Below are 26,930 nucleotides of genomic sequence, written 5' to 3' on the forward strand. Positions count from 1 at the left end.
TGGGCCCCCAGTCATTCACATCCTGAACAGAGAGAGAGTTTCACAACTACAGCATGTTTTTCCAGTCATTGCTCAGACTTTTTAAACATACTTATGTAGCAAATCTAGGAAAATAGCTAAGCTAGCCTCACATCTGCAACTAGCTCTTTCAAGACGAAAGCCCATTATAAGAGAAAAGCAGACAGAATCCGTTTTCTAGTTGAGAGGCCTTGGGAGGAACTCTGGGTGGGTACTATTTCTATTATGGAGACCAGTTAATATACTTGATGACCATTACAGGCTAGGCAACGTTCCTCTAGGTTCTCTGTCTGATTCGCCTGAAACAAATTACCAAAAATTAGGGTTTGAACTTTTTGGGAAATTTGGAATAACTTCCAAATTAGTGGAATCAATTTGCTTATCTTATTATACAGTCGATGCATCTGGTGGCTGAGATGACTTCTAGGGACAAAGGCAGGCCAGTCAGTATCTTCTTTCCCCAAGGACCCACTTTCTCAACATTGCTGCAGGGACCCTGGTAATCACCACTGCTGCAATGACAGCCCACAGTGACCAAGCAGCATGTAGAGCTGCAGCGTAGGAGGAGAGGGTATGCCAGCAGAAGACAGCTGCAGATGTCAGCAAAGATAGCAGCGCTAAAACATGGCATCAACTCAGCGCCGATGGATATAGAAGAACGAGCGTGTGACAAATGTATTTACAAAGTTACTCAATTTTGTATTTAGATTTATATGTAAGATGGTTCTTATAGGCAGACATAACCTTTTAAAGAGATATTTTCAACTGTAGCATTTATGGCATATCAAATAAGTGTGGATCCCACTTCTAGGGTCTTCACCTATTTGGAGAATTGGGTCCAGTGACCTCTGTTTGACTATTTCTATTTAGGTTTATTAAGTTCAGTTGAGATGCTTATGCATGACCCACTCTCCACTGAATTCTATGGAGTTTTAGAAAGATCCTAGTGGCCACCCCATTGAACTCAATGGAGCATGAAAAAAGGTTGGATCAGTAATTGGTGGTTTTGAATTATGTTCTCCTAATAGGTGAGCTGTGACCAGAAATTAGAGCAGAGACGCAGTTCACTCATGTACAGTCCTGATCAAAAGTTTAAGACCACTTGAAAAATTGCAAAAAATCATATTTAGCATGGCTGGATCTTAACAAGGTTCCAAGTAGAGCTTCAACATGCAACAAGAAGAAATGGGAGTGAGACAAAACATTTTTTGAGCATTCAATTTAATGAAAACAACGAATAAACTGAAACAGGCTGTTTTTCAGCTGATCAAAAGTTGAGGACCACACCTCCAAAAAAAACCTAAACCCCCCCCAAAACAGAAATCCAACTTCCATGAACTCAGTAATGAGTAGCTCCGCCGTTATTGTTTATCACTTCAAAAATTTGTTTCGGCATGCTTGATGCAAGCGTTTCCATGAGGTGAGTGGGAACATTTCTCCAAGTGGTGAAGACGGCCGCACGAAGGCCATCTACTGTCTGGAACTGTTGTCCATTTTTGTAAACTTCCCTTGCCATCCATCCCCAAAGGTTCTCAATTGCATTTAGATCAGGGGAATACACAGGATGGGCCAAAAGAGTGATGTTATTCTCCTGAAAGAAGTCCCTTGTCCTGCGGGCATTGTGTACTGTAGCGTTGTCCTGTTGAAAAACCCAGTCGTTACCACACAGACGAGGGCCCTCAGTCATGAGGAATGCTCTCTGCAACATCTGGACATAGCCAGCGGCCGTTTGACGCCCCTGCACTTCCTGAAGCTCCATTGTTCCACTGAAGGAAAAAGCAGCCCAGACCATTATGGCGCCCCTTCCACTGTGGCGCGTAGAAAACATCTCAGGTGGGATCTGCTTGTCATGCCAGTAATGTTGGAAACCATCAGGACCATCAAGGTTACATTTTTTCTCATTAGAGAATAAAACTTTCTTCCACCTTTGAATGTCCCATGTTTGGTGCTCTCTTGCAAAGTCCAAATGAGCAGTTCTGTGGCGTTCAAGGAGACGAGGTCTTTGAAGACGTTTTTTGTTTTTGAAGCCCTTCAGTCTCAGATGCCGTCTGATGGTTATGGGGCTGCAGTCAGCACCAGTAAGGGCCTTAATTTGAGTCGAGGATCGTCCAGTATCTTGACGGACAGCCAATTGGATCCTCTGGCTCAGTGCTGATGAAATTTTTTGGGGTCTTCCACTTGACTTTTGTTCCATAACCCTCAGGATCATTTAAGAAATTCCGAAAGCCTGTCTTACTGCATCCCACCTCAGCAGCGATGGCGTGCTGTGAGAGACCCTGCTTATGCAGTTCAACAACCCGACCAAGTTCAAAAAGGGAGAGTTTTTTTGCCTTTGCCATCACAACGTGTGACTACCTGACAGAAAATGACAATGATTCCACATCTTTGCACAGATTTGGCTTTTTAAAGGCATGTGGTCCTAAAATTTTGATCAGCTGAAAAACAGCCTGTTTCAGTTTATTCGTTGTTTTCATTAAATTGAATGCTCAAAAAATGTTTTGTCTCACTCTCATTTCTTCTTGTTGCATGTTGAAGCTCTACTTTGAACCTTGTTAAGATCCAGCCATGCTAAATATGATTTTTTGCCATTTTTCAAGTGATCTTAAACTTTTGATCAGGACTGTATTACCTGGTTGAATTGCTGCCTGTAATACTACATTTCCCCTATAGAGGCTACTGCAGGGGAACTTCATAGCCAGCCGCAGCTTTCTTAAGGCAGATCTGTGGCGATCATCTGATCACCAGGATACCTTCAGTAGAAAGAGGTTGTCCTGTTTATGCCACCCCTTAATTGCCTAATATAATATTTAAACATTGATGCAATTAACATCCATATAGTTATGTTTTGTGTAATTACCCTTTATTTTTGAAGAAAGTTCCATAAATTCAAGACCCTCCAAAACAAGAAGGTAATCTTTCGCTTTTCATATTTCGGATACTTCCATGCCACATCCACTCCATAATTAGTGTGATTATAATAGGAGATGAATGCAGCCAGTGGAAGGTTGCAGTAATCAGGACGGGAAGTGAATGGAGCGAGGCGGTGATAGTGCACAGTAATGAGATCTGTAGAGAGTGATTGCACAGAGGAAAGTAGCAATAAGAATGGGCAGAGGCTGTAATATCTGACATCTTTCTTCTATTGAAGCTTTGGCTCGGCAATTTGTAGACAGATGGTTGATGTTTGAGGAGAAAGTCGGCCATTGTCTGTTTTAAATACAGTGGGAAGGACTGAATTCCGCAAGGAATGTAAACGATTGAGGTTATTGGTTTCAAAGGCTTCGAACTGGCTCTGCGGGACGGGGAAGGATGGTAATCTTTCTTGATCACATAATAGTGTGTTTTCTTTCAGCTGTTCTGTGGAACATTTTCTGATGGAATTGGAGAAAATATGCATTGCTTAGATTCATAGATGACGGATAGATGGGTTGATTTTAGGCGGCAACTTTACGAAAATGGTACCCTCCAAAGATATTAGCAGGGCTGCCATCCCTGTATTGCTATCCTTAGGCGATCCCTTTAATTGCTGTGCACAGGCTTGGACTGGCCCATAGGGGAACAGGTGGATCCCCTGAGCAAAGATGGGCCCCTAGTCCTTCACATCCTGCACAGAGAGAGAGTGTTTGACAACTATAGCATATCATTCCAGTCATTGCTCAGCTTTTTTTAAACATACTTATGTAGCAAATTTAGGAAAATAGCTAAGCTAGCCTCACATCTGCAACTAGCTCTTTCAAGACAAAGCCCTTTATCAGAGAAAAGTAGACATAATCTGCTTTTCTAGTTGAAAGGCCTCGGGGGGAACTCTGGGTGGGTACTATTTCTATTATGGAGATAAGTTAATATACTTGATGACCATTACAGGCTAGGCAGCGTTCCTCTAGTTTCTCTATCTGATTAGCCTGAAACAAATTACAAAAAATTGGGGTTTGAACTTTTTGGGAAATTTGGGATGAATTCCAAATTGGTGGCATCAATTTGCTTATCTTATTTTACAGTAGATGCATCTGGTGGCTGAGATGACTTCTAGGGACAGAGGCAGGCCAGTCAGTATCTTATTTCCCCAAGGACCCACTTTCTCAACATTGCTGCAGGGACCCTGGTAATCACCACTGCTACAATAACAGCCCATAGTGACAGAGCAGCATGGAGAGCTGCAGCGTAGGAGGAGAGGGTATGCCAGCAGAAGACAGCTGCAGATGAGATGGCTGTAGCACGGTGCAGTGTTCTGGTAGATGAGGTGGCTGCCGAAGGTGTTACGGCTGCAGATGCAATTGCTGCAGCCACAACTGATGACCAGCATGACTAAAGTGCCAGGTGGGAAGCTTGGTCTCCTCAGAGAAGAGGCACTAAGGTTAGTTTTTTCCAGCTGAAGAGGATTTAAAGTGGTTATCCTGGAAATGATGATGATGACTTATCCTCAAGATAGGTCATCATTTTCAAATCAGCAGGGGTCCAAGTCACGGCATCCCCGCTTATCAGCTATTTCAAGGAACCGCTGTGCTCACCCTAGTTCTGGTGAGCGATGCTGGCTCCTGGCAGCTTTCCAAGGACAGCGTCGTACATTGCATAGTGGCAGTGCTTGGTATTGCAGCTCAGCCCCATTGACTTGAATGGGGCTGAGCTGCAACTAGGCCATGTAACTGATGTACAGTGATGTTGCTGGTCTAGGAAGAGGCTACAGCTCTCAAGGCCTCTTGTAACAACTGATCGGTGGAGGTCCTCTGTCTCGCACCCCCGCAGATCTGATTCTGATGACCTATCCCGAGGAGAAGTCATAACTATCTTTTCCTGGATAACCCCTTTAACATCTTGACGCATGCATTAGCTTCTGAGACAGGCAAATGGACAGAGGGATAATCACGACCATAAAAACCCATATAGATGTGCCATAGGTGGTGTTTATTTGCCGTCAGAAGTTATATGGGCACTATATAGTTTTTATTATATAGCCACTGTATGTGCCCGCTCTATGATACTATTATGTAAGCCCTTTGTGGTACTTTAAAGGATTTTGCTGCTGTGAATGATATTATTGAGACACCTATTTGACTGTTCTATGCTTTTTCCCTGTGGGCTAGTCTAAAATTCACCTCATGGCAAGCATTTTTCGATACGATTAAGTAAATCTACACTGTATGGCACTATGTGATCACTGTATGGTACTATTATGTAGTCACCATGTGATGCTTTTATGAGAGCACTCTTTGCTACCGTGTTTTTGTACATACTATTATTCAGACACTGTATGACCGTATTATTCTCCCCTGGTGGTTAGTTCCGAACTTGCCTAATGGCAACCATTCTGGTACTATTTAGGAACGGTACAGTAGTTATATGGGTGTAATATTTTACTTTGTTTTTTTGGGCATTGGATGACGCTCTGTATTCACTGTATGATAATATATTATTAATCACTTTGTGATGCTATTTTGGGAGCACTCTGTGCTGCTGTGTGGACACAGGATGACGCTATTATTTGGGCAGTATTATCGCAGTATTAGTTATTTAAAAAATAAAATGGCACAAACTCAGTTATCTAAAGATCTGTCAGGTCCTACGTGAAGCCTATGTATGGTTGTTTTGTAGAAATATTGGTTTTATTGTCTGGTGTCTCTTCTCCTAATGATTGTAATATATATATATATATATATATACACTGTATATTATATGTATAATTATTGAAATGCCCACTAATGATACTAACACAAAGAATCTCTTTTGTGTCCCATTTCTTTCTAGTATGGTTGGGTGTGGAGAAGAGTGGTCAGGGTGTGGTAATATTTGGATCCCAACACTTTTACAGTCAGATCTGCTGAAACATTGCTTAGTGCCTTACTAGTGAGAATAATCCAGGCAGCGGAGTTTGACAGAATTTATATGTTATTTTGGCAATTTGCACCGCTGCTGTGACAACGAGGTGGTTTGGCAAAGCAGAACCATTGAGTCTTGTGCTCGTCTCTCATTGCATTCAAGAGAGAGGGAATAGAAAACAGAAGATCTACTGTTATCCGTCTCTCCCAGGAGAAGAAGGCTGGGAATTTTAGCCAGAATCATTAGTCCTTTTTCCCAAATTCTCATACTTTTATTGGTCATTTATCTGCCAGTTTGCGTTTCATAACGGGACAGTGGAAACATACTCCATGCAAGCTATATTAACATTATCCTAGTGCTCCGCGCTGCAGTCACAGTGGTGCTTTTGGAGCAACCAAGAAAATGACAACTTTTGTAAAGGTGCTACTTTACTTGAGAGTACATGACCGAGATGATTCCGTTACCTGAATCGCCTACTTGACCCTTTAGGAAGCCAGGGAAAGTGACCTCATGCTGAGAGCTGACCGAGTGTTATTTTCATAGACAATTCCACCTGGTAGATTTGGAAACATGAATGCAATCGGCATACTTAAATAATGAAACCATGGCAATGATGACAGCAGCAGGGGAATACTGTGTTGATTTTATGGGAGGCAGTGACCTGGGCTCTCATGTGATGATGCTTGTAAGGACAGAGCCTCCTATAAATAAAGGCATTGTGATGAAGCCAATTTGATCATGGGCATGATAGGAGCAGCAGGAGAAGAGTGTGCTGATCCTGTAGGGGGCAGTGACCTATCTAATCTGATTATGTTGGTAAGGACAGGGTTATGTAAAAATGTGTCATGACATACAGTAGAACAGTGTGCAGCCAACTACGTCATGGCAATGATGACAGCAGCAGAAGAGTGTGTTGAGCCTGTGGGAGGCAGTGACCTATCTATTTATGTGATTATGTTCATAAGGAGAGGGTTTGTTTTGCCACTAACCCTCAGCCATAATTTTTAAGAAATGTTTTTTATTGATATGGCTGTACTGATGAGGCCTTGTTTTATGCAGGGGAAATTATATTTCTTTGGTGCTATTTAGGGGTACATATAAATCTACAAAAAAAAAATGGTGGTGCAAATATAGAAAAAGTGGTTTTTGGCATTGCTTTTTTTTATTTTACTTCATATTGCACACTGAATAACCCGTTTATTTTTTTGTGTAACGTGTGCAATAAAATGTGCTTTATACTGCATTTTAGATTGCATTTTTGTTATCTTTTAAAATTACATCTTTAACCCCCATTAAGAGATTTCTATTAGCAATGTTTTAAATCTCTATCTATCTGTATATCTATGTATCTATCTCTGTCTATCTAGTATCTATCTTTCCCTATCTAGCGGTCTCTGTCTATCTATCTAACTCTATCTATCATTGATGCATGTTTCTAAGGGAAATAAAATTGTTGTGTCACTACAGTATATCCCAGGCCCTTATTGACGGTTTAGCCAGTTAATATATCTCCGTTGATTTATCCCTGTAACCATGTGTGCTTCGACCTGGAGTATTCTCAAGTCTTCAGCCAGTGCGTTAGAAGCTGGTCACATCATTGATGCAGGAGGCAGATTTTCACACAGTAGTGAGAGCAATTTTGCTTGTCTCAGCTAACATTCCAGAGGCCTCCATCAATCCTCAAAAAGCCACCGACATCAATAAAGGCAGACAGGTTTTCCGAGCTGTACTAATATTGATGAATATTGGTGCATCCCCCACAGCACAGCTCTTTTCTCTGATGCTTTCACGCGCCCCGGCATTGTTAACACTCATCCTAGATACTGTACGTTCAGGGTTTCATGGTAGATCGGCTTTGAAGACTGCCTAATTATTTTAATTGCCGGTGGGAAGAGAAATTGGCCGGGATCTAAAAAAAGGGATCAGAGCTGTGTTTAATAAGTGGATGTAACTGTAAATATTTGCAGATCCTCTCTAGATGACTACCGCGTTTCGGAGACCAGGTTGGAAACAGAAATTGTGAAGTGTTGGCCTAAAACCAAAGAACAGGAACTTCATAAACACAAAAGACCATAAAAATAAATCTTCGTAACACTTGTTTACCAGCAGTAATTACAACCGAAAGACGTTACTTAGAGTCTACTGATCCTTACAGAATTCAGGCAGTTATACCAAGCTCATCCTTGTTATACATTGTGGCCTTCAGTTGTTTTTCCTTCGAGGAAACAAGAGACATTTATTTTTTCTTCACTTGTGCTAATCTTTCAATGTTTATTGCCAATGATGGATTTGCCAACATGGCTCTGCTTGGAAAACAAAACTTTTTGTCTTACAATGATGTCTTTTTTTTTAAAGAGCAACTCCCACCCTAATGTAAATTTCCCAGTCCCACAATTCAATCTACCTAACAAGAAGGTTTACAATTACATCATAGTGTTCTAGCGTAGATCGTGAAATTTAGGAAGATCATGACATTTGGAAGTTCTTTCCAGACTAGGAGAAGTAAGATTTGAACACTGTCTTGCCATATATTTTTTTTTCCAGAAAATTTTCCCCCATGATCCTAAATATAATATAAATAATAATAAAAAATTATTTAACATAACTAAATTCTCACCTCACCGATCCCCACTGCTCCCATTTTGATGCTTTATGGTCCTCCACCTGTCTCTATACCATGTTCCATCTCAACACACAGGAAATACTTTCTCAGCCAATTACTCACTGCAATCATGACCCGCTGTGGCCAGTGATTGGCTAAGCTATCATTTCCTTAATCTCAAGAGACAGAAGGCAAGTGGTGGAGGGTCGACTTATAATACATATATATTAGACTCATTATACTATTTAGGAGAGCCTTTTTTTTAAACAAAAATGTCTATGGTCAGATGAGTGTTGAAATCTTACTTCTTATCCTGGACAGATCTTCTGCATTTCATGATCTAGAAGCTTATACAGTTTTAGAAGGACATCACTGCTTTGTTTCAAAGTAATGCCACATCTTTCCACAGGTTGTATAGTATTACAGCCCAGACCAAATTCACTTGACTAGAGCTGCAACACCACACTCAACCCATAGACAGGTGGAGAGCTGGTTCGAGAAGAAAGCAGCCATGTTTCATCCAAGCCCGAAGAATTCCCTTTTATGTATGGTATAACCAGTTGTGGAAACTTGATAAAGTTATAAACTTCTTCTGAAGACTCATCATGGGGTAATAGGAATAAAAGACATCAAGCCCATCTGTTCTGTTTTCCCTTGAGGAACAAAGGCTGTTTGACAGCTGTAACTATTCCTTCCTGTGCATAGATAGATGGTCAATACAGCGCCCTTAAGTCATTATGTGACAGTGGAGGAGAAGAACCATGAGCAAAGGATGACCTGAATCATTCTAAATCAGTGTTTCCCATCCAATTTCCAAGGAATGACCAGCAGGTAATGTCTGAAGGATTTCCTATCAAGAAACATCTTGTTAAGGAAATCTTCAAGACATTACCTCGACTGGGAAACATTGATCTGGATCAATCTAAAATTTTGTTCGGTTGACTCATGGTCTCTTATATCTTTCTGTTGTTAACTGCAGTTTGCATGAAGAATCTTCACTACTGTCCTAAGACATCTTGAATATGAAAAAAAAAAAAACTTATTTCTCAAATGGCCAAGGGTTTAGACTTATTCCAAGTGATTCATAGCTGAATTAGTCATGGTCATTTTGTTGTCACATAATTAAGACTCATATAAGTACAGCTTCTTGAATCCTTGACTCACTTCTTCAGCAGTAAAGGTCCTCAAAGACTTTCTAGTAGTTATTTAAGTGAGTTGTCCAAAGGTATTACAGTTTATATTGATAAATAGCTCACAGTGGGTTAAAAATAGAAAAAAAGCTGTTGCCATTCTGATGCTGTTCTGTGCCCTGCTGCTCTGCACTTCCTGACACCAGGTAAGGTCTGCTCAGCCAAACACTACCCGAGGTGGGACACTGCTATAGGCAATGATTGTCTGAGCTGGCATTTCCTTTTTTGAAAACCTGGAGCAGCAGATGAAGCATCAGAAGAACAGTAGCTGTGTATTGTTAAGGATGAATAGGGCTTCTTGTATGATTTTTAACCCACTTTGAGCCACATATAAGAATAAGTCACACCACTGTGTGTAATCTGTTCCATCTCAAGTGTTTCTTTTTGGGATACCTTTCTTGAAGAGTCAAGGGTGGTAAATATTTTATATTTTTGACTCTACTTTTTGAACTTACTGAAAACCAAGGAGATTCATGGTGCCAACTATTTGCTTGTGCGCATAAGACACAGTGATGCCAAATTCATGACCTTTATGAGATAACTAAGGGAACTGCTTTCTGCTATATCAGAAATCTCTCGGCTTTAGTAGAACACTTTCAATAACAGTCACAATATGTGCAGTTAAAGGGGTTGCCTGCCATGGACAATCCTTTTATTATTAGAAAGGTCCTCCTACAATGATAAGGTGATCACAGGTAGTCCTGCTACTGGGAATTCCACTGACCTATCTATGAACTCTGTGGGAGCCAGTTGACCAGTTATTCTGCAAAGAAAAAGGGGGTCAGTCAGCACATCCCAATGCGCAGGGGCACATTGCTATGGCTGAGAACAACACTGTAAAACAAAACATGCAATGCAACAGCTCTCTGCAAACCAAATAAAGTACAAAAATGCATAATTGCTGGTGCTATACTTATAAATTAGAGATGCTTGGCAAATCATTTTGTACAAAATTATTTGAGCCCGTCTGCCGCACGTCAAGGCGATCTCTGTAAGACGGGTTCCTAACACTAAATTCTACCTGTTATGTGCCATGATGGCTACCATATAATTCAGCGAGTGTAGGTTCCACATGCATGCTGGGCCTGCCTTACTTTCTGTTATTTTTGGTTCCAAAATGGCCTCCATTATATCCAAGGAATGCAGGTACCAACATGCATGCTGGGCCCACTCCACACCACTCCTGGTGCCAAATGGTCACCAAAGACTGCAATGAGAGTCCACAAACTATACCTCTCCTGGTGCCAAATGGCTTCCAGTAAGTGAGGGGGAGCAAGCCAAGCTATATACTCACACTAATTAAAATCAGCCTATGGGGCAGACGAGCTGGTCATGAGTGCACAACTGAGGAGCTGGTCAGGAGTGCACGATTTTGTACAAAATAATTTGCCAAGCATATCTAATTTATAAGTATAGCACCAGCAATTATTATGCATTTTTGTACTTTATTTGGTGTGCAGAGAGCTGTTGCATTGCATGTTTTGTTTTACAGACCAGTTATTCTGCAGAGCCGCCGCAGGAGAATTTCAGCATTGCACAATGCCTATTGAAATTAAAGGGCTGTCTGCATGGACATCCTGGGTCCTCCAGGGCAAGCGGCACTCATTTTATATATGCTCCACTCATTGTCTATGCTCTCCACTATGAACAATACAATTAGTATGCAAGCAATGCTATGTCATCATGTATGATAGAGAAGAGATGTGGTCAGAGATGTGACATCACCATGGACAACACATCCCCAATGCCTTTTTGCTTATATGTATAGTCAAGAAACTGAGTTGGGTGAGGAATTTTTTATGAATACTTCTTGAGAAGGTGTTTCCATTGTTAGCACAGTGTCATTAGTTGTATATGGAGATAGTATACCCAAGGAGAAAAAATATGGAGGAAAGGAGATACGGGCAATTTCTGGCTGTAGTACATTGTCCAAAAATGTTACAACGAACAGGTATATTCTCATCTAGCAAGAAATAGGCACAGCTCTGCTGAGCTCGGCCAGAAACAGGGAATGCTAAGCCTCAAGTTGTGTTGCTGGGTTCGGAATCTTTCCTGGAGGTCCCTAAGGGGCCTTTCAAAAATCTATTCAATGAAGGAAAATGGATCAAGGCCCCAATGAGGGGTCCAACCACATTGTATACAATGTACAATTAAAGAGGTTATGTCATGATTGATGTAAAAAATTAAATTGGAACATCATATAGTAAACGACAATACCTTTCCAACAAAGTTAGAACCAGCCCTGTACCACACATGGGTCTAAAAATCTCCACATTCACTGCTCCAAATGCTCTGCTAGATTCTCTTCAGGCTGGCTGCTCAGGGGGGTGTGTCCTTTCTGCTGCAGCTCTCCCCCTATCACAGCTCAGGAGGCATGTCCATGCTGCTGCAGTGCTCTAACTATCACAGCACTTTGTCCTTTCCAGCTCTTTGCCTGTAACTGCCAACTTCTAACAGAAGATGTAAACTGAGCGTGTGTGACCACCTCAGTAAGGGGGACAGGAAATATTGAAAAGAGCAAAACAGCAGGTGGTGCCATACAGATCCCTTTTATTGAATCGGTCAATGGCTGTACTAAATTTTTAATTATATGCATTTACAAAAGTAATCAGATCCAGTCGCTGGATTGAAAAATGTTGAATATTTTTTGTGGCACAACCCCTTTAATAGCTACTCGCCACACCCACCATCTTTTGGATTTTTGTGCTTGATTTTGGGTTCAGTAACAGCATTGATAAAAGCTGCCATTTCACTTAGCTCTTTAGTTCAGGCTCCCAAAAGTTCTTTAAAATATTAAATTAGCACGAGGTTACAGATGCATATAATGAACACTATTTTACTGTATTTTTACAAAAAATATCATTACATTTTCCAGATGCCATCCACCCAAATTACTACAATCCTTACTTCAGAATCGTCCGGTTCGACGTCTCTGCAATGGAGAAAAATGTTTCCAATTTAGTGAAGGCAGAATTTAGAATATTTCGTTTACAGAACCCAAAAGCACGAGTATCGGAGCAACGAATAGAACTATATCAGGTAAGTGACGGACTCATTTATATAAGTGTTTGTTAAAAGCGTGATAATGGTAAATCGATCACAGGTTGTCCAGCTGATAAGACCCTCAGTAATCTATTAGGTAAGCTAGTGTTCTGTTTCCCTGCAGCGACCCCAGAGGTGGAATGGGATATTACATAGTATCAGTGTAATGTGTGGACGTGCTCAGCCCTCCAGAGAGAATCGGTCTTTGTAGCCACAGTCCGCTCTGGCTAATAAGTAAATGCTCTAAAATGGGGACCACCAAAATGATGTATTTGGGTATTTGAAAATCAAGAATTTCAATGGAAAACTGAGCAGATAAAGTGGTAGTTAGCTTTAGTGACCATCTTGGAGCATGGCAGCTGGACCACTGCCAATAAGACATTGTTGGCATATCCTAATTTTATGCCACCAATGTCTTTGGTAAGACAAGCATTATGGAAAAAATGAAAATCAGACATCATATAGGACATGACAATACTGTTCTTACAAAGCTAGAACCAGCCCTGTACCTCACATGGATCCAGAGATCTCCACAATCACTACTCCAATTACTCTGCTAGATTATCTTCAGCCTGGCAGCTCAGGAGACATTTCCTTTCTGCTGTAGCTCTCTCCCTGTAACTTCCACAGCCATATGGATGGTGCCAGTTGAAGATTTAAACAGAGGTGGACAAAAAAATAGGAGGTGGCGCTATGCAGATACATTTTATTAAACAGCTCGCTGGCTATGCACAATTTTTAATTACATACAGCTACAAAAGTATTCAGAAAAATGTAGAATATGTTTCGTGACACCACCCCTTCAAAAATATGTCTTCGTGCCTGATGCTAGACATTACAGTATAATTGGCAGAGCAATGTATTCTATATTGGGTTTCCACTACTACTTGATACAATTATATGATTATATATGTTTTTATAGGCGGCACGGTGGCTCAGTGGTTAGCACTGTTTCTGTGAGGTCCTGGGTTCAAGTCCAAACAAGGGCAGCTTTGGACAAAGTTTGTATGTTCTCCGTTTTTGCATGGATTTTCCACCAAAATGTACTGATAGGATCAGACTTAAGATTGTGGGCCTCAGTGGGGACAGGGACTGATGTGAATACCAGCAATCTTTGTACAACGCTGCAGATTATTTAAGAGCTATATAAATGAATAAAATGAATGCAGTGAATGAATTTCCATGGTTCAACCATGTTTTAGGTACATAATTGAGGAGATTCATTATAAGTGGTGTAAAAAGGAAAACTGGCTTAGTTGCCCATAGCAACCAATCATATTCCACCTTTCATTTTCCAAAGGAGCTCTGAAAAATGAAAGCTGAAATGTGATTGGTTGCTATGGGCAACTAAGCCATTTCTACTTTACACCAGTTTTCATAAAATTCCCCTAAAGAGTAGTTGATAATGGCAGGAAAAAAAATCCCAAACGAAGGCCAAAGACACATAAGCCAGACCCAGAGTTTTCACCCACCACTCCTGCCGCAATTTTTTTTTTTTTAAAGGATTCTCACAATCTTCTTCCTGTCATGTGACTTCCATGGTTATACCTGTGCTCTTATGAGTGGAGGTCACTTGACAGGAAGTCCATACACACAGAAGTTTGTTGATGCTACCATGGCAACCCCAGAGCAAGCAAAAGCATATTCTACAGTTATCCTGCAGAGATCAGATTGAGAATAATGATTAAGCAAGGAGTATATTAGAAAGGGTTCTTACTTTCCAGTATGCACATCTCCCTGTATCTCACATAATACATTTTCTGTACCTTTTAGTACATTCCCTGAAAAATATGATGCATATTTCACTTCTGGAATCTGCCGCAGAAAGTCCAGGCTGAGCTTACGGATTCACCTGCCGGTCTGCATGCCAATTACCCCCATTCAGTGGGGCTGATTAGTGCATACTTACTGACATTTAACTTGGTTAATTTGGGGCATATAAGCCCTGTCCCTGGGAATGCCCCAAAAACACCTGGAAACACCCACTTATGGGTGGGGTTTCTTATAGCCCGCCCCTTTGTGGCCTGGGACATCACAAATTTGCTAGGACTGTCTCTGAAAATCAGGCAACTAAGTAAGTGCTAGTTCCTGTGCACTAACCATGGCACTCTAGGGCTGAACGGTTGTGTTTTCAGAATGCCGAAAAAAAGGAAGCATCAGTCACTGCCTCCCGTTGAAATCAGTGGGAGTCAGATTTGAGGAATTATCTATTCCGATACGGTTTCCTTGTTGGATTTTGCATCAAAAAAATGTGTGAACGAGGCAACCCTTTTAACCACCTCCCATCCGCCCCTTGACTATAAACATCCGGGAGGTGGTTTTCTATCTCTTAATGGACGTTTCTGAACATCCATTCAGAGATCGCAGCTGCACGCTAATCGTGCAGCTGCAGAGCGGGTTGCCCGCTGTCAGAGACAGCAGGGCAACCCAGAGAGAAGGCAGGGACAGTTCCCAGATGTCCCTGCCTTCTAGATCGCTGTATACAGAGCACTCACCGAGCGCTGTGTATACAGAGCAGGAAGAGCCATGCGCTTCCTGTCCCGGCGGTCATGTGACCGCCGGGGCCGGTAGAGTGCAGGAGCTGTCGGGTCTTTCACAGACCTCGATCAGCCCTTCACTGAGGCTGTACAGCACTGTATTCTGCTGTCTCTGGGTCTGTATTTCCCCTGTAACTGGGGCTACTATGTCAGCCCTAGTTACAGGAGAAATCAATAGTGAAAAAAAAAAATGTGAAGTTAAATGTCCCCCAGAGGTCTTGTATGACCTGATGGGGGTAGCAAAGTGTAAAATAAAAAAAATAAAAAAATTGTGTTAAAATAAAAAAAATAAAAAAAGGTTTCATATGTAAAAAAATAAAAAATTCCCCAAGTAAGGAATAAATTTATATATTTTTTAAATAGAAATAAATAAAATAGACATATTTGGTATTGCTGCGTCCATGACGGTCGGCTCTATAAATATATCACATGATCCACCCAGTCCGATAAACACCATAAAAAATTAATTAATAAAAACTGTGTAAAAAAAATGCCATTTTTGTCACCTTACATCACAAAAAGTGCAACACCTAGTGATCAAAAAGGCGTATGTCTCACAAAATGGTACCAATAAAACTGTCACCTCATCCCGCAAAAAAATTAGCCCCTCATTAAAACATCATTTTTAATGATTTTTGTTTCAAAAATGCTATTATTGTGTAAAACTTAAATAAATCAGAAAAAGTATACATATTAGGTATCGCCACGTCCGTAACGATCTGCTCTATAAAAATGTCACATGACCTAACCCATCAGGTGAATGCTGGAAAAATGAAAAAATTAAAACTGTGCTAAAACAACCATTTTTTGGTCACCTTGCCCCATAAAGTGTTATAATGAATGATCAAAAAATCATATGTACCCAAAAATAGTACCAATAAAACTGGCACCTTATCCCCTAGTTTCTAAAATAGGGTCACTTTTTGGGAGTTTCGACTGTAAGGGTGCATCAGGGGGGTTTCAAATGGGACATGGCATCTAAAAACCAGTTCAGCAAAATCTGCCTTCCAAAAACCATGTGGCGCTCCTTTTCTTCTGCACCCTGCCGTGTGCCCTTACATCAGTTTACGACCACATGTGGTGTGTTTCTGTAAACTGCAGAATCAGAGTAATAAATATTGAGTTTTGTTTGGCTGTTAACCCTCGATGTGTTAAAGAAAAAGATTTATTAAAATGGAAAATCTGCCAAAAAAGTAAAATTTTAAAATTTGATCTCCATTTTCCTTTAATTCTTGTGGAACACCTAAAGGGTTAACAAAGTTTGTAAAATCAGTTTTAAGTAACTTGAGGAGTGTAGTTTCTACAATGGGGTCATTTATGGGGGTATCCACTATGTAGGCCCCTCAAAGTGACTTCAGACCTATACTGGTCCCTAAAAAGTGGGTTTTGGCAATTTTCTTAAAGATTTTAAGAATTGCTTCTAAAATTCTAAGCCTTCTAACGTCCTAAAAAAATAAAGTGACATTTACAAAATGATGCCAACATAAAGTAGACATATGGGGAATGTTAAGTAATACATATTTTATGAGGTATCACTTTCTGTTTTAAGAGCAGAGAAATAGAAATTTTTAAAATTGCACATTTTTCTAAATTTCTGGTAAATTTGGGATTTTGGCATAAATAAAGGTGAAATATATTGACTCAAATTTATGACTATCATGAAGTACAATGTGTCACGAGAAAACAATTTCTGAATGGCTTGGATAAGTAAAAGCGTTCCAAAGCTATTACCATATAAAGTGACATATGTCAGATTTGCAAAATTAGACCTGGTCAGGAAGGGGGCAAATGGCCCGGATGTGAAGTGGTTAAGGTGATTTTCCCATCATAGTAAGTTAGGGTATGCTATCACTTACTGATCTGTGGGTGTGTAATTGCGAGAATTATTAGAATGAAGAGGTCATACAATCGGAAAGCGAAGAAAAAATATTGAGGTTGTCTTCCTGAACTCTAATATTTTTAGTTTTTTTTACATGGGACTTGGGAATGCATGGTTTCCATATCCTACAGCAGTCGTCTGTAACCAGCGCGTCTCCAACTATTGTGAAACTACCACTGAGTTTGTCAGGGGATGCTAGGAGTTGTAGTTTCACATCCGCTGCAGATTACTGGCCACCGCTCTCCTTGTTCACAGACTCATAGTATAGGAGATCTTCGCAGGATAGAAGAGATTAATATTGGTGGTCCACTGATGCTTTCTGGATATACGAGGAAATTAGATAATAACAACGCAATTCTCAGGAGGAATCGTTGCAGAGTCACATGGGGTCAGAGCTCCGTTTTTGGAGGATTTCTGCCAAATGCTGACTTTATTGGAATGTGATCAGATAAGGCTGCACTTCATAAGAAATCTTCTCGGCAGATAGCATTTATTGCTGTAAAAACTGGGAAGATCTCCGGACAGTCGGATGTCTTTTATATCAGCGGGGAGTTCACATTTACTGAGGGGTCAATAGGCAGGATTGTACAAAGATGGTGCTGCTCCGGCGGCTGAACGAAAGAGGACATTCACTAGAAGAAATGGTAAAAGCAAATTGCCAAGATTATATTATTACTTATTTTACGCATGTATATGGCGCTGACATATTTCGCAGTGCTTTACAGACATTAGTATCAATCCGTCCCCAATGGGGCTCACAATCTAAGTTCCGTCGTTGGAGTGTGGGAGGAAATCGGAGAACCCAGAGGAAACCCACGCAAACACGGGGAGAACATACAAACTTCAGGCAGATGTTGTCCTTGGTCAGATTCAAACCCAGGACCCCAGCGCTGCAAGGCACCAGTGCTAACCACTGAGCCACCGTAGTGTGTGTAGATTTATATAGAGATAGATATTAGAGATATTAGGTAGATAATTGTTAGATAGGTGATAGATATTACAAAGATAGATAGAGATATTAGATGGAGATTTTAAACAGATAGTTGTTAGATAGTTGTTAGATATAGATATTGGATAGATAATGAGATATTAGATATATACTTTATATATTAGATAGATATTGGATGGATGAAAAGAGCATCACATTTTCCACTGCCGCACATTTATGTTTGGAGTTTAGAAAATTTTTAAAAATGCTATATTGGTGTATAACGGTGTATTTAATGGACTACAGCCCATGTTTTGCCTTGTCTTACCTTTTTGGGGGTATCTTTCCATACAGATTCTTAAATCCAAAGACTTAACGTCACCGATGCAGCGCTACATAGACAGTAAAGTAGTGAGAACGAGAGCAGAGGGGGAGTGGTTGTCATTCGATGTGACAGAAGCTATAAAAGAATGGCTCCGTCACAGAGGTAAAGACGTATCTTTGCTCATCTAATGCAGGGGTTGTTTAATTTGTTTGGGCTGTGGACCACTTAATAGATCTCATCAAAAGGGACTTCCAGTAAAGCGGGTCATATCACAATTTTTACCCTCCAAGTTTACTGACCTTCTGAATTCTAACTTCTGAGGGCCCATGGATCACAAGTTAGGGAACCCTAATCTAATGCTTTTCATGTACTGTACATACTGTACCTCCCAATACTTTAATCACAGAAGAACTGCCCCAACTGTGCCCAAGAATTTACCCAAACTCTATAGAAATGCCCCTTTTAATGCAGATTTGCATTAGACACATCCCTTGCATATATTAGACCTACATACAGTATGTTTTTGAAACAAAATGCTCAACTCCATTTGTGGGACACTTTAAAACTTACTATTGATGCTTCCAGGTGTCTACAACACTTCCCAGTAAGGCTCACATGTCCATTTAGTGGGAAAAAACACCAAAAATTGGACTTTGTCTGACATGTCAGACAATCTACCAAAGTAAAGCTCAATACTCTCTTTCCATTCAACCACAAGACGGTCCACCATTGAGGTCCCTGGTGTAAATGCTATACACAGGTCCACCTTTCACTAGCAATGACCTATCTTCACCCCGTGTGATGATTTTAGACAGTATGGCCCACACCTCGTGAAAGGACCACTAATAACAGAATTTCGTCATCTCGTTGTCTGGTTCCTCGCACCTGTGGACAAAAACAGCAGAGGTGTAGCTATGGAAATGAAGTGGAACCATAGCCTCTTATCCACGTAAGTGGACACTAATATTAGAAATATCTTTGGTTGGCTGGTTACATATTTTGCATTTGCCCCAAGTTACACAGTTAACTACACGGCAGGTGGCCCTATGGACAAACATAGAGCAGGAGTTCCATTAGAATTGCAACCTCTGCACCTTAATAGATTACCCAAGTACAGTAGAGGGATCTTGCTCAATGAGGTGGGTCACAAGTGGGGGACAACCCATTTAAAGAAAAAAAAAAAAAAGCATGGATGACAGGTCAAAAATGTCATACAAAATTTAGAAAATTAGATCATTTTTACTCTGTAACGATTTGATTGCATATAAATGAATTATCATAAATTTGTTTTTTTTCTTTTACAGATCGAAATCTTGGATTTAAAATAAGTTTACATTGTCCATGTTGCACCTTTGTCCCCTCTAATAACTATATCATCCCCAACAAAAGTGAGGAGTTGGAGACCAGATTTGCAGGTACAGTGAACTTTTAGGACAATAAATGGATATTAGCCTGTATTTGGTTACTGCTTTATACAATCACAGTGTCATCACCTGGCACATTGTGGACCAGCCAATGTCGATCAAAATCCAGTTGCCTATGTCCAAGGGCTGACATAGCCAGTAGAGGGCCCCTGAGCAAAAATAGTATGTGGGACCCTTGCAGTTAATTTATCGAGTGAGGGGATCATCATAGTGTTTCTCATCCCTTACTATGACTCTACTCTATCCTTAATCTAATGAATCAGAATTTTTCTGTAATTTTTATCCAAGAAAATCTCCGTACCCTTTTGTTTTTTTATAGTAGTATTTGCCTATAAGGCCCCTGTACCACTGCACCAATGGTATCTCTGCCCGTGCGACCTCTCTAGCACATCTTTATCCCCTATGAAAGAGCTGTCCTGGCTGTGGATCAGTACACCTATTACCCTACGTATCAGGCTCTGAAAATCCCAACTCTTCAAGGATTTTCATTCCTCAACCATATATATGCCATACTTACCAATTTTGTTTTTAAAGGAATATCAGGAAGGTTATGAAAGGTGAAAAATTAAGTGGCATACCTGTTTTTGTTTGCTTCCTGTTATAGAAGACTGTAAGAAAGAGATGTTTTTTACATGGGACTGTATGTTATAGAACATTGAGGGGAGATAACTGGTGTCATTTACATGGGACTGGATATTATAGAAGAATGGAGGGTAAGGGGTGATGTTATTTACATGGGACTGTGTGTTGGAGGGGCTGAAGGAGGGGATTTAGGTTATTTACATGGGACTATATGTTATAGAGAACTGTAAGGAAGAGAAGTTATTTACATGGGACTGGAGGGAGAGAACTGGTGTTATTTACACGGGACTGCATGGTATAGAAGACTGGAGGAAGAGGAGTGATGTTACTTACATTGGACTGTATGTTATAGAAGAATGGAGGGTAAGGGGTGATGTTATTTACATGGGACTGTGTGTTGGAGGGGCTGAAGGAGGGGATTTAGGTTATTTACATGGGACTATATGTTATAGAGAACTGTAAGCAAGAGAAGTTATTTACATGGGACTGGAGGGAGAGAACTGGTGTTATTTACATGGGACTGCATGGTATCGAAGACTGGATGGAGAGGACAGCATTATAATTTATGGGGCCACTACAGAGAAGATTATCACTCCAGGGGGTACGGCAGGAGGAATTATAATTACAGGGGGCACTGCAGGGAACATTATAAATACTGTGGGCAGCTGTGGCGGGCATTACTACTACTAAGGGCTTTATAAAAGTGTCTTATAGATTGTCCTTATTTCTATTAGGGGTGCCTTATTAGTACTGAGGGCACTGTAGAAAGCCTTATTACCACTGGGGGTACTATAGGGGGGCCTTCCGCCTAGAAGTAAGCCCTGTGATGTCAGCTTTAGCGATGCCCTAGACTGTAAAGCTGCCCATCACCGGGAACACTGTTACAGTAGGTGGAAGTCTTCGCCTACCACTGTAAAAAGTTAAGATCTGGGCATCTGCTGTGAAAGGGGCACATCTGGGCATTTCTACTGTGAAGTAGGCATTACTATTATGTGCTGGTACAAAGGGGGAATAATTACTATGTGGGAGCATTAAGGGGACTGGGTGTGTATAGTTATGCTTTGAGCGGAGTTAGAGGCATTGCCTAGAATGAAAAAAAATAATAATAATAAAAAAAAAAAAATATATATATATATATATATATATATATATATATAGAAACCAAAAAAGAAATCACAGCAGCACAAGACCAAAGACCGCGGGTGCAAATCCTCTCAGCCGCAGGCTCAGACGGCTATAGATGAGTATAGTATCCAAAGAATGAGGCAGCACTCCAGGTAAAATGAAAAAAGTGGATCCTTTATTCCCCTCTGTGCAACGTTTCAACCGTCTCAATGCGGTCTTGAGAAATGCTTGAGAAAGACCGCATTGAGACGGTTGAAACGTTGCACAGAGGGGAATAAAGGATCCACTTTTTTTATTTTACCTGGAGTGCTGCCTCATTCTTTGGATACTATATATATATATACTGTAAACATATTGACCCATTATAGCAAGATGTTTTTTTATTTGCACGTATATGTTTATATACATTCTTTGCACAGGGTCCCTCTGTTGTCTGTGTCCACCCCTGCTCAGGGGTGTGTGTCCTTTCTACTGCATCTCACTTCTTATCACAGCTCATGAGGGAGTTCAAGGATGGAACTGAGCATGTGCATCCACCTCAGCAAGGTGGACATAGAAATAAGAAAAAGAACAAACAGAAGGAGGAGCTATACAGAAAGATTTTATTGAATAACTCAGTGACTATAGTACATTTTCAATTACATCCAACTGCAAAAGTATTCAGATCCAGGTGCGGATTTGAAAACTGCAAAATGTTTTTGTGGGACAACCCTTTTAATAACAGGAAATAAAGATAGATATTGGACCAATAGTCACTGTGGATAATTCTGCTTAACTTTCAGATTTGAATTATGATTCCGGTTTTTATATTTTAGGTATTGATGACTCATTCTCATATCCCATTGTGAAGCCTGGTCAAAAAAAGCAAAACAACCAGACTCCCCATCTACTGCTGATGCTGCTACCGCCATACAGACAAGATTCCCAGCAATCAAGTCGGCGGAGGAAACGGGCGTTAGATGCTGCGTATTGTTTCAGGTATGTGAATAGACTTGATGGTAAAATTTAGAATCAGGTGTTCTTTAAACGGGTTGCCTGGTTTAGAAAGCCCATTTTAAAATATGGCACTCTATTAGAGATTATAGAGTTAATAACCGGTAATTAGTTTTCATCTTTACCCTCACCACTGGATAATTGATGGCAGTCATTATAAACCCAAGCCAACCTGACCATGTATTATATAGACAACCTTTGGATTTGAAAGAGCTTCATGTAATGCTTCTTTAGCCCTGTGGAGGTGCTATAGGGGTAGTAAACACTACTGGGAGGAGCTTGTAGGCTTGTTTAGTGAGTGCACTAACCAATAAAGTTTACAACAGCTGACATGTCACCATGTAGAGGAAATAACAAAAATGTATATTTTAAGAAAACTGACCAGCAGGAAAACCATATGAAGTTAACCGTGATGGTTGTTTCTTCTAGAAATGTTCAAGACAACTGTTGTCTACGATCTTTGTATATTGACTTCAAGAGGGACCTTGGATGGAAATGGATACATGAACCGAAAGGCTACAATGCAAACTTTTGTGCTGGAGCTTGTCCCTATTTATGGAGTGCTGACACCCAGCACAGTCGGGTAAGTTAACCTAGTTCATTGGTGTATCTTTCTCTACTTAATGCGCTTTGAGTCCTACGGGAGAAAAGCGCTTTACAAATGTTTCGTTGTTGTTGTTGTACTTAGAATTGGCATATACAGTATGAGCTATATGTAGAGTCTCCCATCACCATCCATGGACTGTCTAGTGGGCACCATTGTTGACGCAAAAGTCAACCTCATTTGGAAAGAGTCTTTTAAACAATTTCCTCTGGTGGGTTGCCTGATCTGACATGGCTGATAATAGTAATCTAAAGGTCGGTAAAGATGACCATTACTTGTGTTGTGCTTAGATTAAAGGTGTTATCCAACATTATATCAGACCTCACAGAGTGTCCGACCCACGGTAGTGATCATACTTATCTGGTCTCCACCACTGAGTTTGGTCTCTCGCTCCCCAGCCGGCTCTTCATCTCTCTGGTACACTGATATCAACCTTCTGTTGACTGGAAGGGGAGCGCACATGAGCACTGCCAATTACTGGCCGCAGCAGGGACCTGCGTCCCTTGCGCCACAAAAAATAGTCACGTGAAGCAAGGAGAGCAGGTCACTGCTGCAGCCAGCTATAGGCTGCAGTGCTCACATGCGCCCCCGTCAAAAGGATGTTGATATCAGTGCACCAGGGAGATGAAGAGCCAAATGGGGAGCAACCCAGCAGTGGGGACCAGGTAAATATGATCACCACTGCGGGTCTGATATAATGTTGGATAACCCTTTCAATGCAGGGAAGACACAGATGATGCCTTCCCTGCTTAGTTGAGCGATGGTAAGATATCATTGGCAAATGCATAGTAGTACAAAATTTGGCAACCAATGATATTTTGTGATGGGTTGGTGTGCTGGCATGAAGCATCACAACAGGTTCTCGATTTTCATATCTGCTATACCTCCCCTACACAGACACTCTATGTAGCTAGTTTATTTGTCAATACTACTTATAACAGTCTAATATTAAGATTTGAAATTTGTTGCATTCAAAAGCCCCTGGGGTCTTTAAGAAGACCTCTCCTTTAAGTATCTAGATCACATTTTCTGTGACAGATTTTAATTTCCAGCTTACACTCTATGTACTTTCCATCTTCCTCAAGAGGACCTTCTGTCCTAGAAGAGCGTTTTTCAATGCAATTTTGTGTGGTCATTTTCAAGAGGTTTCTAATCTCTATACGTTGGAGTTTTCTACTACCTTACTTGGATATATAGAGGAACATCTAGAACCTTAGTAAAACCTCACTCCTTGCTTTACAGGAGAAATATTCTCAGGAAGTTCAGCTGTCACAAATATCTTTTGGGCATTTACGGTACACAAGACGCCAGCAGGAATGTAACACAACTTAGGCTTTGTAGAGATGCTGAAGAGGTCTTCTGTGTTCAGATATAAATAGTCCATTGAACCTGTAGGAAAAGGTCACTTTGTGTTTTGCTAACCTATTAATGGCATCCTTATAAATCTGTAAGTGATGCCACTGGGTAACCTATACACTTCCTATAGTTCCACAGAAATAGACCCGAATTATATACAGTAGATAGTTGCATTATAACTTTGAGACTTGAGTTTTTGTATTTTATAACTTTTTTATATTGGTTTTGTATATTTATTTTTCTTGTCAAATGTGCAATTGTTGCTTTTTTATTTTATATAAAGGGCTTCTTTCCACCTAGATGTTTTCTTAAAGGGGTTGTACAAGAATGGAGGGCTTTTGGCAACCCCCCCCCCCCTCACTTAGCCGGACTGGTAAAAGGAAGTTCACTTGTCTGCTTTGCAGCACTGACTCCCCGCTCCTTCTTCTCCTAGCCTGTGATGCTCCACTGTTTCCCCTCGCTGAAAATGTCCAGATGACTGGATCCCCTTACATCATGTGTGTCACGCTTCGGTAAGGGAGGGAAACCCACACCGAACATAGGAGGGAAAGGGGTGAGGGAAAAAGGCCTGGAAACTAAGGAAAGAAGCAGGTCACCTCCTAGAGAAACCCTAATCCAAGTCTTGACTGACTGCAAGTATGAACTGACCCCAGAGGTAGGAAAGTTTATACACAGGAACCTAGAGTCCTAACTCACCCTGTAGTACCCTGTTACTAATGTCAGGACAAGAGACAACCTGTTCCTCCAAACGGTAGGACGAACAGGAGTCTCACTCAGGCCTAAACACAAATGGCAGGGAAAAGAGCAACACAAGAAAACCCAAACAATAAAACAACAGAGGAAGGAGACACTTAACTTCAAGTAGCTATGGAAGCACAGGAACTCAGCCAAGATCCAAACACCAGCAATCCAAAACAAGACGGAAGCTATAAACCGCACCACATGGTGGGAGGAGCCACAAAAATAGGGAAGGTAAAATTACCACATAAGCAACACCTGAGTCAAGGGGTGTGAAAGAAAGGAGTGGGGTAGCGTGGGGACGCTAAAAGAGGACCACAGGGGGGCGCCAATATCCCTAGTGTCTAGGCTTGTGGGGGTATATAACCCAAAAAGTAGCAATTTATGTTGTTTAGGTAAGATAAAACAAATAGTAAAACGATGGTAAATTCGCAAGTATAAAATTGAAATATATAAAATCAAAATTTTAGTGACTCACTTCACCCAGGAGGGTAATGTGGGATAAAGCTCAAGACACCCACACCACACCTCCTGCGCCTGGATCGCCAGTAGAGTCTTAGGAATGAACAAAGATCACTCTCGAGTCCTTGTTCTTTCTTTTATTCTTTTTATTCCAAAAGCCAGGGTTGGGGGAGTGAGCAGCTCGACGCGTTTCGGGGCCTCTTAATGGGTCCCCTCCATCAGGAGCATATACATTCAACATACAGTAAAATGGGGTTTAAATAGCATGAGAAAAACGCCAAAAAGACCGCCAAAAACGGCTTTTAAATGTGTCACTTCCGGTTTCTGCATGCGTTCCACTGTGGAACGCACCGGAAGTGACGACCTCTTTGTCAAAAAAACATTGGTATAATGGATGAATAAATAGGTAAATAAATAAAATCTGAAATACATCGGTGGCTATTACATACATTTAAGGTTGGTGGGGGTACCCTCCTCCCCACTTTTGATTATGAAAAGTGGTGTGTGTCTCCCTCAAGGGGTGTGGCCATTACCAGAAACAACACAGACAAGAATTAATCCACAAGGAACCTGTCAGATCAAACCACTTGTTGCTAGTCTCACTGATCTCCTGGCACCTGTCACGGGAACGTCCGTGACAATGTGACCATTTATCTTGATGTAAGGGAAGCTGGTCACCGCGTAGCCAGTGATTGGCTACAGGAGGCATCAAACTGGATGTTTTCAGCTAGGGAGCCCAGTGGAGCATCGCAGGCCTGGAAGAGAAGGAGGGGGAACCAGCACCAGGGGACAGGTAAGTAAGCTTCCCTTTACAGGTCTGGCCATGTGGGGGGCTTTTCCAACCAACCTCCCCCACCCTGCCATTCTTGCACAATCCCTTTAATATACTTGACTGTATTATGAATGTGTTGTATGTGTCCATATTGTGATACCTATAGAAATCTATGGTCCCATTGGATTTCATATTATGAAGCAGAGCTTCTAGAAGCGAATGTGGTGTTGCATGGAGGCACCATAGCATATGGGAACACATGGTTCTTTCAACTTTTGATAAAATGGTGTATGGCCAGCTTAGAGAAATCCTTCACCATGATTTTGGGCTATTATCTGAGGTAGTACATGAGTAGTACTGTAGATAAGGAGTCCAGATCTCTATTTATTTTCTTACTGCTGCCACCTAACCTCAGATCCCCCGCAAATATTATTACTAGACATAAGTAAATTTTAAAAATTTTTAATTCTGGTCCGAATCGCAACAAAATTAAAATTTATTTGAACCCTAACTTTTTGCAAAATTCCTGTCAAATTCCT

General features: G+C 40.9%; 1 protein-coding gene across 1 annotated transcript in view; it reads left to right on the forward strand.

The window, feature by feature from the left end:
- The window catches only part of TGFB2 (transforming growth factor beta 2), a 96,676-nt gene that overhangs the window by 67,694 nt on the left and 2,052 nt on the right, over nt 1-26,930 (forward strand). Inside the window, exons 2-6 of the mRNA XM_040430446.1 lie at nt 12,500-12,663; nt 18,365-18,497; nt 19,640-19,750; nt 22,282-22,444; nt 22,889-23,042. Of these exons, the coding sequence (XP_040286380.1) occupies nt 12,500-12,663; nt 18,365-18,497; nt 19,640-19,750; nt 22,282-22,444; nt 22,889-23,042 (725 nt within the window). The remainder of the gene's footprint in view (nt 1-12,499; nt 12,664-18,364; nt 18,498-19,639; nt 19,751-22,281; nt 22,445-22,888; nt 23,043-26,930) is intronic.

This window comes from Bufo bufo, chromosome 4, assembly GCF_905171765.1.
Source record: "Bufo bufo chromosome 4, aBufBuf1.1, whole genome shotgun sequence".
NCBI lineage: Eukaryota > Metazoa > Chordata > Amphibia > Anura > Bufonidae > Bufo > Bufo bufo.